Genomic DNA, 14,135 nt, shown 5'->3' on the forward strand with positions numbered 1-14,135 from the left:
ACGTTTCCCGCGTTTTTTTGCATGGCTACATGACATTCGGAAAACTTCAGAATTATCATATTTTTTTTTTAATTTATTTAGTGGCACGGGATGCAAGTCCATAGGCCAAACTTATTACTAAGATAACAAAGTTAAATTTTTCCTATAGTATTAACAATAAATTTGTACAATGGCTTGTATAACGATAAATTACACAAAATGTCTTGTAAAGTGGAAGGTGTCGTTTGCATTTTCTTCTTATCATCCAATGTTATATTTTGAATGTCTGCTGCTAAAATTAAACGATGAAAGTTATACTGTTGACAATTCATGACCATATGTTCTAAATCAGCTATGTTATCTGTTGTACAGTGTTTACATTTACTCTCTGATTCTGGTATTATCTTCAGTTTTGCTAGGTGTGCCGGGGTTCTACAATGACCAAATCTCAATCGGTTTATAGTGGTAATAAAATTTCTATTATTGACATCCTTGTGTTTGTGATACCATGGTAAAAGCGGCGGGGTCTCTTGTATTTTAGTGTACCATTTTCCTTTTTCTCTGCTAATAAGTGTCCAATAACTGTGCCACAACTCTCTCAACTTTGTTTGTAATGTTTCATGGTAGTCTGTATAAGGAACTTTTAATACTTTGCTGTGATCTTCATCGAATTCACCTCGGGTTGCTTTATCCACCACTTCATTACCAGAAATACCACTGTGGGAAGGTACCCACTTAAATGTAACAGATTTGCCACTATTCTTTAACTCTAATATAATTTTAGTAATATCAAATAAAATATAATTACAACATTGCTTACTTGACATATTGTCCAGAGCTGTAATACAGCTTAAGCTATCAGAAACAATTAAAAAGTTTCTACTATTTACATCCTTTATGTACAATAAAGCTTTATAAATTGCATAGCACTCAGCCGTAAATATGCTGCATGTGGGATCAATCTTATAACATTTTGTTTTATTTATTTGAGAGTCATAATAAGCTGAGGTGACATTTCCTGCAACCTTTGAACCATCTGTATATAATTTGTAAAAAAGTTGTTGTCTATTTACAAAGCTTAAGAATTCTGACTGATTTCTAACTATTTCAGTGTCTATTTCAAAAAGATCATTACTCATACATCTAAAATCAATATTATACAAAGGTTTCATGTTACATGAATATACATTTATACATAAAGATTTTAAATTTAATATTAAGTTCATTATGTCTGGGATATGATCAGATATCAATTGAGTAGCATTAATGGAAAGATTAGACAGCAAACTCTGAGGAAAATCCTCTTTGGGTAGAATTCTATCTAAAACAAATTTATTGTTATTAGCTAATAACTTAAGGCCAAACTTATTGGCAATTTGTAACCTTCTCAATTTTAGAGGAAAAATGCCAGATTCTGCCTCCATTGCATTTATTGGAGTGGAGCACATAGCTCCTGTTATAATCCTGAGAGCCTTATTCTGGATAGAATCTAACTTCCTGAGGTAAGTAATATTCGTATTCATGTATGCTAAGGTACTGTAGTCAAAGTGGCTTCTAACAATGCTTTTGTACAGCATGGACAATATTTTAGGGTCAGAACCCCAGTGTACACCTGCCAAAGAACGCATAATGTTAAGCCCTTTAGAAGATTTTTTAATGATATTATTAATATGAGACTCAAACTTCAGTTTGGTATCCAACCATATTCCCAAAAACTTCTTTTCATTCAACCAAACCAATGGATTACCATTAAAATATATTAGAGGAGTATCTTGTATATTACCCATTTTTTTACTGAAAACCATTGCACCACTTTTATTTACATTAATATCTAGTTTTAAGTCACTATAAAATCTATGGATTTGGTCAAGTGAATTATTCAAGCATTGTACCACACTATTTACATTCTTACTAACACTATACACAACTATGTCATCAGCAAACAAGAGACACTTAGCAGATGAGTTTGTTAAATATCTGTTAATTTGAGATGTATACAAGTTGTACAATAAGGGTGAGATAGTAGATCCCTGCATTATGCCTTTATAAATAAGCCTAGGTCCATGTAAAACATTATTGAATTTAATGAACATTGTACGCTCATACAGAAATCTGAATAACCATTTACAAACTTTGCCAGGTATTCCAATGGCTGTGAGAATCTCAATTAACACTAAAGGGTTAACATTATCAAATGCTCCATTAACATCAAGAAAGGCGCAAACTGTATGGGAATGGTTATGAAATGAGTTTTTGATGTCTGAAATTAAGGATGTAAAGCTTTCTGTGGCACTTCTACCTCTACGAAAACCAAACTGCTCTTTAGGTATGATATTATTTCTTTCACTATAATGTTCTAGTCTAAACTTTAACATGCATTCAAATAATTTTCCTATACATGACGATAATGAAATGGGCCTGTATGAGTTGCAATCATTTGCTGGTTTATCAGGTTTAATTATAGGGATAACACACTGTGTTTTCCATGAATCGGGGATAATTTCTGACAGCCATAAGTGGTTATATATTTTTAATAAGATAGTTAAAGCGTTAGGGTGAAGGTTCTTTATTAATTTGTATGTTATGCCATCAAGACCTGGTGTGGTGTCTTTCCTAGATTTGAGAGCAGTTTTAAACTCTTTCATAGTATAGGGTTCAGTAAGAAAGTAGCTATGAAGGTTACCAGTTGATTGAAACAGTTGATTGAACTTTTCTGTGTTTATATCTTTTTCAGGTGGAGAGATAGGTGCTAGCTTATCTAAAAAAGAAGGTATCCACTCATCATTTATTGGAGCTTTTCTGTGTGAGATTCTTTTAAACCTCCGAATGTAATTCCAAATCTTGCTAACTGGTGTATACCTATTAAATGAGTCACATAATGAAGTCCAGCCTGCCTTCTTTTTCTCGGATATTAACCTTTTTTTTTGTGCATCAGCTTTTTTGTATTCAATATAATTATCTATTGTTGGAAAATGTCTATAAAAGGCTAATGCATTTTTACTTTTAAATACTGCCTCAGAACACTCATTATCCCACCATGGAACCGGTTTTCTAATTTTATAAGATTTTGTATTATTTGGTTTTTTAAGTTGAGGAATACAGTCTTGTTTAATATTGTTCAAAATGTCATAAAATTTATTGTAAAGATAAATTGAATCTTGTGATTCTAAGTTTATTTTATTGAATGCTTTTTCACTTAAAGTGTGATATTTGCACCAATCTGCCTTACTATATATAAAGTGTTCAGTGGGACTACCAATTTCATATTTTTCAATTGATGTTTGAATATCTGTTATTGTAGGATAATGGTAGCTACCCATTGGGTCATTATGTACTTTCCATTCACATAAAGGGGCTATATCAGGACTTACACATGTTATATCTATTGCAGATGGATTATGACTTATGGTACCTACTGTGGTTGGAGAACCTGTGTTAAGAATACAAAGATTGGACTCATCTAATAAATTGAAAATATCATTTCCCCTGGAGTTTGAAGAATTACAACCAAAGGCAACATGATGTCCATTAAGATCACCTGATAACATTAAGGGTTTGGGCAAGTTATCTATAATTTGCTTTAATTTCTTGCATTTAAAACGACCCCCTCTTGGAGGACTATATGCACATAGCATGGATATTTGGCCAATGTTGAGTTTTAAAATAATTGCAACTGTTTGTAAATGGTCATAGTATGGTGTTTGAATAACTTTATATTTATATGAACTCTTTATCAAAATAGCTACACCTCCATGACCATTAGGTCCGTTTTGAAGTATTATATTATAGTCTGGTATATTAAAGCAACTGTTTTCTTTCAACTATGTTTCATTTAACATACAAATGTCTATATCCTGTTCAAAAAGGAATTGTAGTAATAAAGGTTTTTTGTTTTTAACACTTTGAATATTAAACTGTGCTACTGTAATGTAATTCTTTATATTTTGATTATTTTTATTAGAGCTATGATCCATATTATAATAAATTTTTCAAGAAAATATCTTTTATTCTTTTTGTTGTAAGAGCTTCATTACTAGGTGAGTTGGCTAAAGAAACTAATGATTTCACAATGGCATTGAGAATAATTTCATTGTTTGCTATTTTTTCTAATTCTGTTTTATTATTTACTGCTATAGTGTCTCTTTTATTTGATGAGTTAGTATTTACAATAGACTTAGGGTTATTTACATTTTTTTCAATGGATTTAGATTTAAGTGCTGGAAAATTTCTATCATCTAAAGTATTGCTACTTATAATAGATGCAAATGTACGGTTCTGGTTTAATATAAGTGTACGTTTTTCTTCTAATTTCTTTAATTTTATTGGACAGTCCCTTGAAATTGCTAGGTGAGCCCCTCCGCAGTTGATGCAACACATGGTATCCATTGTACATTCTTTGTATAAATGACTGCCCGCACAAGAGGAGCACATTTGTGTGCCTCGGCACACTTTGGCTGAGTGATTAAACTTAAAACACTTGAAGCATTGAATTATTGGTGGAATATATGTAAAAACTTGGTATCGAAATAGATTTAAAAATACATATTTTGGCAAAGTTGTTGAGGAAAAAGTTATAGCTATTGTGGTCATTGGTGTTAACTTTTTATTCTCATCTTTCTTCATGAATCTTTTAACTGATATTATGTCTGCATCTGAAGTGATATTTTGATATATGTATTCATTGGACATATCAGTTGGCACAAATTTGATTAAACCCACCTTCTCAACCAGGTGGGCAGGTATGAAGGCTCTATATTTATATTTTGTCAGAAAACTGTCGTATTTTAAAAAGCTGTTTGCTGCAGCAGCTTTTTGAAAAGTTACAGCAATTTTATGTGAATTTATTCGGAATACGCTCGTTATGCCTTTCACATTTTCTGTAAAGAGTTGGGTAAGTTTTATAGGGTTTTTATTACCCAACTTTTCATCGTCCGTTGATGTAACATACACGGTATAGTCACTGTATGTGACATTTTCTAGAAATAATCTAGTATAATTTCTTTTAAAATAAATTTTATACTTATCGTTATTTCTCTCATCTCTCTCCGAAATCCGCGCGTATTTTCTTTTTTTGTCCGAAGACTCCCCATCGCCATCTCCATCACTTTGAGACCCCATTCGTAGATTGGGATAATTAATTTACCAAGAAATATGAATTTTATTTATTAAGAAATTTTAAAATGACCGCCTTGTTTGACTTCCCGCCAAAAAGTCAGAATTATCATAGTATTGACAGTGTTGTCAACGATATAGTTATCATTTTGCTTGGTTTATTCTCAAGTATAACTTCATACAAAGTTTATTTTTAAGGCCGTAGTAGTTTCAGTACTATCATTTTGGCCTACTACCTAATTTGGATTCAAATAAAACCTCCTTCTTTTTTCACGTGACAGCAATAAATTCTATATTTATAAATATTGAAATTGGATTGTTTTTACTTTCAGTTGTTTTCTATCCAGCTTTAAAAGTTAAGATCTTAGATAATTTATACGTCTCGATAGAGCCTCTTGCTGTTAGACAACGCAGGAAAACAGGCCAGGTTTATGAATTATATTACGAACTTTGACGTACAACAAACTTATCACAAACAGCTCGCAATATCAATGCAATGTTAAGGCGACACTAAATGCCAGCGACCTTGAGCGATATGAGTTCACGGCTGCCAGCCCGCCATCTATGTAACAAAGCCAATATTTTCAAAATTCTTGCGTGGAAAACAGTTAATATGCTTACAATCCTCGTTATTCACTACTAATCTGAATAAATGAACTTACACAAAAAAGTATAAGCTATAAGAATAACTTTTCTGAGAGAAGTACCAAAAAAATGCGTCACGCCATGCCAAAAAACTTGTTTAACTTCAAAGAAAAGTGGTAGTTCGAAAAGGCTCGACAGTGTTAATTATAACCAACAGCAAGCATAAGCAACCTACAGATAAGACTTAAGGATATGTGTAACAGGATTAAGTAGTGTTCATAGCTCGAAATGCTATACTTTCACCACAAAACTTGTCTAAAAACACCATGTTTGCGCGTTTTCTGCTTACTCTTAGCCTTAAGAGAGGATACGGCTAATGGACAAAACGTGTGTTTTTTGTTTAACCGCTCCGAGGAAGACCAGGCACTAAGGTAAATAATGATGAATTGAATGAAATAATTATAGAATTAGCAACGGTTAAAATGTGTAACGGTATTAAGATGAGATTAGATAGTGCCTTAGTTAATAAAATCAACTTACCATTAAAAATTCCATTCGACCAATTCAAAGACCATTCGAGTCTTCAAAGCGGATTCAGCGCTGAGATTATCAAATTCGTATTCTTTAAATGTCGATTATACTAGTGGCGCCACAATTCACCATCATCATCAGCCGGAAGATGTTTACTGCTGGATTTCCACGACAATCGGTCCTGCGCTGCCCTCATCCATCGTATTCCGGCGATCTTGACCAGATCGTCGGTGCATCTTGCCTACCAACCGTCTTCTGTTACGTGGTCGCCATTCGAGGTCTGTTCTGTCCCGCCATCTGTCTGTCGAACTATGTGCCCTGCCCACTGCCACATCAGTTTCGAAATCATTTGGGCTATGTCAGTGACTTTGGTAAATAAAACATTAATTTTCACTGTAACTTTAATTAGTACTTAATTATACTACACTAATTTTATATAAATATCAGTCAATGATCTGCATTTGTGGTTTTAAATGCGTTAATATGTATTCTGTAGAAGTGCTTAATAAATAAATAAATACGCCGTCATTTAAAACGACTCCCAACTTGTTGGTTTTCGCTCAGAGGTCAACGAAAAAAGTGCAAAGCCCAGCCTTATCTTTTATTTATTACCGTAAAAGCTTTTTGGATGTGCACCAAAAGATTGTGCGGTGACGTCACATCCGTGTGTATATTACGTGCCGTGACTATTTACGCAAGTCTTTCATTTGGAAATATTACTGATTGAGTAGACTTATGACGCACGCATTACGAAATGTTAGTTGGGAGTATTGGCGTCGTCATTAGTTTGAGTAACATCTACAAAGGTACGTTAAGCTAATTAAGGCAACTTGTGTATCATTTTAAACAAAGTCAAAGTCAAAAACATTATTTAAATAAGCCCTAAGGGCTTTTGATTAGTCATTATTGAATGTACACTATATTCGGAAAAATAAGAGCTCATGAGAAGACCATAGTACAGGGTGGGCCAAAAGAAGTCATCCGATGTAGGTTGACTCTCTTCTTTTATCCGAATGAAACACTTCAATTCTGTTTTTTGATTATGTTTATTTGAACCTTTAGAATTGTACTGGATAAGTTGAGAAGATGATATCGGCCAAATGGGCGCCGTCACATTTGATTGCCATACGGGCTCGTTTTATGGCTATTTTCATCACTACAGCGTGAACTTCGGGCGACAAATTCTCGCACTCGTGTCTAATATTGTCCTTGAGGGCTTCCAGAGTCTCGGGCTTGTTCACATAAACACGGGACTTCAGAAAACCCCACAAAGAAAGTCTGAAACGGTTAATCCGGTGGTCTTGCAAATCGCCAAAACGATAGATTGGGCGACCCGGGAACGCCGCCGGTTGTGGCTCGCGCAATGTGTGCCCTTGTTCTGTCCTGTTGGAACCACGTGTCCTGCAGACCTAATTCATCCAACTGCGGCAGAAAAAACTCTGTCAACATGGCCTTATAGCGCGCACCGTCCACTGTTGTCGATTGGCCAGCGGCGTTCTCGAAAAAAAAGAACCCGATGACTCCTCCAGCGTGAACAGTGGTCCCATACTCTTCAAGGTTGGTGGCCAAACGGCGCAGTGTTTGCGCAGTCGGTGTCGGGCGGCTGGGGAATCGGCGAGGGAACGAATTCTGTTGCGTCACGTCGCGAACGCTGCGCCAACACCACAGACGAATTGTTACGCAAAAGAATAGACACAATTATTCCGCGTTCTTGGAGAGTGTACTGCTCCATGGCCTGTTCAATTGTATTCTGCATCTGTCTAGTCCATAAATGTCAAAATAAATTTGACATTGGCGGCCATTTGCAAAAATGAGAGCATCTTCCAATAGGGTGATTTCTTTTGGCCAACCTTGTACAAGAAACACAATGGCCGCTCTTGTAAGAGTATTTTACAATAGCTGTATTATACATAACAAAATTAGTTTGTAAGGTACTGTATCCAATATTTGAAGTTAAAAAGCGTTTTAAATATTAAATGTCACAGGCAAATTGCGATCTATATAACATATACTCAACTAATACGTAGGTCACACTAAAAGTTTTGCGTAACTTAAAAAAACAACATGTTATAACCAAAATATTATGTTTATTGCTTTTTGAAATACTCTCCTTTACATTTTAAACATTTTTTCATTCGATCGAACCATTTTTTTAAACAGGAGGACCACAGAACTGAAGGCATGTTTTCTACATGCTTATTGTACGCTATCACTGCCTCTTCGGAATTGGTACAAGTGAAACCTCTCATCAAATCTTTGTTTTTGGGCAAAATACACAAATCACAGGTTGCTAGGTCGGAGATATATGCAGGATGGGTGACGAGTTGTACTTTTTCGGAGGCTTTTTTGGTCGTCTTTTGCGAACTTTTTGTTAACACCCTGGGTAAACAAATGGTAGAATACCACTCAGCATTAACACTCTCTTGATCTTCAAGTGGAATTGTGCAGATGGGATCCGTAGCTGAGAAAAAAATGCGATCATTTTTTTCCATCGTTTCTCGCCTGCCTCATTTTTGTTGGCTTGTTCTCATTTTCAAACAACTATTCACAAAATTACTGTTTTTTCGGTTTTAACAATAAATCCACGTTTCGTCTCTAGTGACAATGTCATCAACAGCATTAGAATGTCCGTAGTCGTACTTCATTAGCATCTGTGAGCACCATTCCACGCGAACCCGCTTCTGCTCCGCTGTCCGAGGGATCCGACGACGACAAAGTTCCGAACATTCAATTCTTCGTCTAAAATTTTCTAAATTTGGCTCATACCAATCCCCAATAGTCCTCGAATTGTCTCATTGGTAATCCGCGAGTTTTCTTCAATTAGCCGCTTAACAGCAGCCACATTATATTCGTTGACGGCAGTTGAAGGCCGACCTTCACGAAATTCGTCATGTAAAGAAACCCGACCTCTCTCAAATTCAGCAAACCATCGCCTCACGGTGCTCAAGTAAGGTGCTCCCTCTCCAAAAGCATTTTGAAGACGAGCGGCACAGTCTTATGGAAAGAGAGAACTTTTAAAATCATAAAAAATCATGGTTCTAAAACTTTTCGACTTATTCCATTTTCGTTGCATAGGTACGTAGAACTTTGATGTGTGATAAAAATCAATTGACAAATGATTTCCCGCCAATTGTTTTTAATTACTAAGAAGGTTGCAACGTTCCAGAAAATATAACATTCGAAATTCAAATAGCTCCGATTAGCTAGAAGTGTGCCCCATGTAGATACCTTCTTACGGCTTTCGTTTCAGTTAAATATCTATAGGAATTTTAATTATTATGACGGTTACTCACGATATATATTTTATTAATTTGGTGCCGATAGTTCTATCTATAGGAATCTTGCAATAACTAGGAGTATGAAATTAAAAAAAATAAGAACGAATAGTCCAATGAAATATAACTTTAATTAAGTTACTATACAATATACTATACAAAGGATAAAAACAATAAATAAGTAAACCATTATTCCACAGTGCGGTTTTCAAGGAACTTTCTACATCGTACGAAACTATGGAATATGGAATGACCTTCCTTGTTCAGTGATTCCAGGACGATACGACATGGGTACATTGAAAAAAAAAACACGTACACCTTCCTTGAAGACCGAAGAGAACTTTACCGTTCTGGTGTTGCTGGTGTTATTGGCGGTGATCACTCGTTGACCTCCTGTTCCATAATAAAAGCAAATTAAAATTCCCAAAAAAACTGGTTTATTAGTTACTATTCCTGAACAGATACAAAAGAAAAAACAATGTCAAAAAAACTTCCTATGTGTACTCCTCTAGGCTTAAAATAGCTGAACTTCTTCCCATAATAACACAAGACTTCTTTTGGCGTTATTACAGCTCGTAAAAAGCCACGCCCCATCACGGCTTTTGCCAGACTTCGACGACTGTACGTCATGGATTTTTATCATCAAAGGGCTTTATTTTGTCATTACTAATTAGGGTAATCTCATGCGAGATCTGCAAGAGCATTGACATGACTCAAGCTTGTTGGCAACAAGTCAACAATTCGTCCATCCTTGAGTCAAGAGAGCAGGCCGACTTTGACAGCTCATGTTTAGTCTCACAACATGGCGCCTGTTGCAGATTGTCTGTCCTGTTGATATTTAATTGTTTATAAATTTCAAGTACATTCCACGATTACGTCGGGATGTGTATTGAAAAGAGGCAATGATAATAGTGCCAATAGTAATTGCCCTTTATGTCCCCGGGGTATTTAAAGATTAGGAAAGTCCCAGGCCCAAGGGTGTCGTAAGAGGCGACTAACTATTTGCCCATTAATTACACAATAATTCCTACACATTACTGCTTCACGGCAGAAAAAGGCGCCGTTGTGGTACCCATTATCTAGCCAGCATCCTGTGCAAAGAGCCTCCCACTGTAAAATGCCCATAGTCGTCTCTTACGACACCTTTGTGCTTGGGACTTCCTTATTCTTTATATGCCCCGGGGAAGCAGAGAGCACTTTAGGCAGTGATTCTCAAACTTTTTTGGTGACGGAACCCTTTTGGGAAGCAAAATACTTGATGAAACCCTACAATAAAACAATAGTTGTTAAAGGGTATTCTTTATTAATAAGCATAATAAAAGTGCAATGTAACCGGTAGCAATTATTACTTACTTTACCACATGGCAAGTACAATAATAGAAGATATTAAAAAATAAAAAATCTAACTAATGGGGGGTATGAAACTGTTTATTTTTTTCATCAATTGGTTGATATCAGGTTTGATAGAAGACAGTTGAAGTCTCATATCAGGTTCGGCGTCCAGTCTTTTGCGATATTTTGTTTTCGAGGCTGCATAGGAAGAGAATCCTGTTTCGCACAAATATGTTGTTGGGAACTGGAGCAGAATATTCAGAGCCATTTTGCCAAAAATTGGATATTCATCACGGATTCTGCACCCAAAATCGTTGAGAGGCGTCGTTTTGAACAGTGATTCCATGCTTGTGTCTGATGACATTTCTAAAAGAGATTCATACATCTCGTTGGACATACTTTCGGGCTTTTGAAATTTGGGTAAATAAGGATTATGAATCCATGAATTCAGTTTCATTTTTGTATTCTGTTCTTCGGGAAAATACTTTTCAAAAGATGCGCGCATCGAACTGAGATATTGGACCAATTCTTCAAACACATCATCTTGAAACATTTCTGAGTCGTTATCGCTAACAAACTCACTGAGTGACGTAATGCTTTCTATTTCTTTCTTACCAACACAAATAATCCAAAAATCTAATTTTCTTTTGAAGGCTATTATTTTGTTATAGGCCTGAAACACTGTTGTCTACCTTGCAGTCAAAACGTTCGACCAGAGAGAGGTTTTGATTTTTTTTCTAAATTCTTGCGGAACTCCTACAGAGGTATCGCGGAACCCTAGGGTTCCGCGGAACACACTTAGAGTATAGCTGACTTTAGGTACTCTTATCAATACACATCCCAACGTTACGGTAACATTAACTATGTCGTAAGAGGCGACTAAACATTTGCCCAGTAATTACAATAGCTACGGCGCCCTTCAGACCGAAACACAATACTGCTTACATATTACTGCTTCCCGGCAGAAAAATGCGCCGTTGTGGTACCCATAATCTAGCTGGCATCCTGTGCAAAGAAGCCTCCCACTGGTGAGTGCTCTTAGTCGACTCTTACGACACCTTTGGGCCTAGGACTTCCCTATTCTTTATATGCCCCGGGGAAGCACAGAGCAATTACTATTGGTACTCATATCATTGGCTCTGTTCAATACACATCCCGCCATAACGGTAACGTTAACAATGTCATGTATTCGATTGTTTCTGCCACTTTAAAAAAATTGAAGTTTATTATTATTTACGACGTACATACACAATTCAAATTCAAATTTTTTATTCATAATAGGATGTGACATCATTTATTGAAAGTCAAAAAAAAACTACCACCCATTCCAAAATGAATGCCTCAGGCCTGAGAAGAATCGGCGCAACAAACTCAGCGGGCTTTTTCTTTCATCAAAAAACATGATTACACAGTAATATTGTACAATTAAACTTATATTTAATAGCCTGAGGGTGGTATAATATGGACATACTTAAATACAGATCTGTCGGTAACGGTAACTTTAATAGTGTCGCGATAATTGTGAAGTTTGTTCATTAGTGCGAATGTACATGGAACAAGCATCACTCATCGTAGAAACTAATTAAGTGTTTATATCGATGCTTACCTTTCACGGAATCGCAATTGATATCAAAACTAATTACGACTAAACCCGATTGATTAGAAAAAAAACTGCACTGACTTGTTCTAGAAAGTACGAATTCGATTGGCTATTTCGTCCCGCGATATTTACCACTGTTTCCAGTTCTCACGAGAGATGATAAATAACATGGTTTTATTAATCTTGCTTGATCACTTCACTTTCTATCAGGTTTGGTTTGTCTGGGGTTAGCAATGTCATGGGAATCCAAAAAAATGTGACACACTAAGGGGGGAAGAGGGGCTAACAAAATGTGACATTATGTGACAAGTGACAGAGGGAGCAACAGCTTTTTGACGTCACATGCTAAAATATAAAATGAAACAAGAAAGTTACATGGCAAACATAATTTAAGGAAATATTACTCAATATGGTAATATAGGTTTATGTAGGTATCTAGTAATAAGGCTTTTGTAGGTTTATTCGTTGTTCAGCACCCGCTCGCTGGTGATGTATAGAAAAAATTGGAAAATAGTTATACGGTCATATAAATAAAATTTAAAAAAATGTGACGTCACCGTAGTGGAGGGGTTTTCACATGTGCGGGGGGAGGGGGTCAAAAAACTATATTGTGACGAAATTTATGGATGGTCCCTAAAGAATTCAAGTTTAATGACAATAATTTATGATTATAAAAAGTAAAATTTAATAGAAATAATATATAATTTTTTTTTCTTTTAAATAAAACTTGTCAAATCACTTGACTCTCAAGTGGGAGATGTCAAGCACTCAATAAAAATAACACAAAACAATCGAAAAGTAACTAGCCTGATATAAGATAGTATGTATATTGATAAGATAAACTATGAGCCAAAGTATTCATAAAAAAAAATACTAAATGATTACAGTTAAGTTTAAACTTAAACGTTGAAATGAAATGAAATGAATTTTTTGCATGATACTTAAAATATTAACATAATATTATTGATAATCCAATGTTTCGTCAATTGATATGCAAAATAATATGTTATAGAGTTGTCTAAGTACTAACACACTCCTGTTATACTGAAACATATTATCGGATTTTACAATGCTATCATAAATATTTATAAAATTTAAATTTAAAGATATTATAATATAATACTTAAATAATTTAATAATTCATTTAGTACCTATATATAGTGTCAACAAACTTAATGACATAAAATATATAATTTACATATATTATTATCAATTCGACTAATTCATTCGTTTGTATAAAAACCCGTTAAAAATATTATTTAAATTTATTAATTAAAATAATGTTGTTACAGAAATCGAGCCGCCGTTTCAATATCGAGATGTCACGATCAAACGCGGTACAGACGTCAATGAATACTATGAAATGCTGTCAGAAATTGGAAGGTATGTAGAATAGTTTTTTTTTAAAGTGGCAAACGTCCACATGGCAGGGGTACCTGTTATAGATATCAATTATTTATTTTTATTTGACGAACTGTACTCAAACCATTTTTGCATATTTTGATAGGTCAATTATTTGTATATTCACCTTCATATCTAAAAAATGTATATTTCATACTTACATGTGTTATAATTATTATAACGAGAAAAGGGAATTATTGCCAAGGTACAACATACACTATGTACCTAGGCCAGTTCTATGGTGTACCTAGGACTCATCGAGGAATTGGGGGTAATTTATGGAAAATATAACATAAACATAAAATATTTATTCTTACCCA

General features: G+C 35.0%; 1 protein-coding gene across 2 annotated transcripts in view; it reads left to right on the forward strand.

Moving 5' to 3' along the window:
* Positions 1 to 14,135, forward strand: part of LOC126970807 (myosin light chain kinase, smooth muscle) — a 67,014-nt gene that overhangs the window by 27,619 nt on the left and 25,260 nt on the right. For both annotated transcript variants that reach the window (XM_050816928.1, XM_050816929.1), the window contains exon 3: positions 13,707 to 13,797. In XM_050816928.1, coding sequence (XP_050672885.1) covers positions 13,707 to 13,797 — 91 coding nt within the window. The remainder of the gene's footprint in view (positions 1 to 13,706; positions 13,798 to 14,135) is intronic.

The sequence above is a fragment of the Leptidea sinapis genome, chromosome 22, assembly GCF_905404315.1.
Source record: "Leptidea sinapis chromosome 22, ilLepSina1.1, whole genome shotgun sequence".
Classification (NCBI taxonomy): Eukaryota; Metazoa; Arthropoda; class Insecta; order Lepidoptera; family Pieridae; genus Leptidea; species Leptidea sinapis.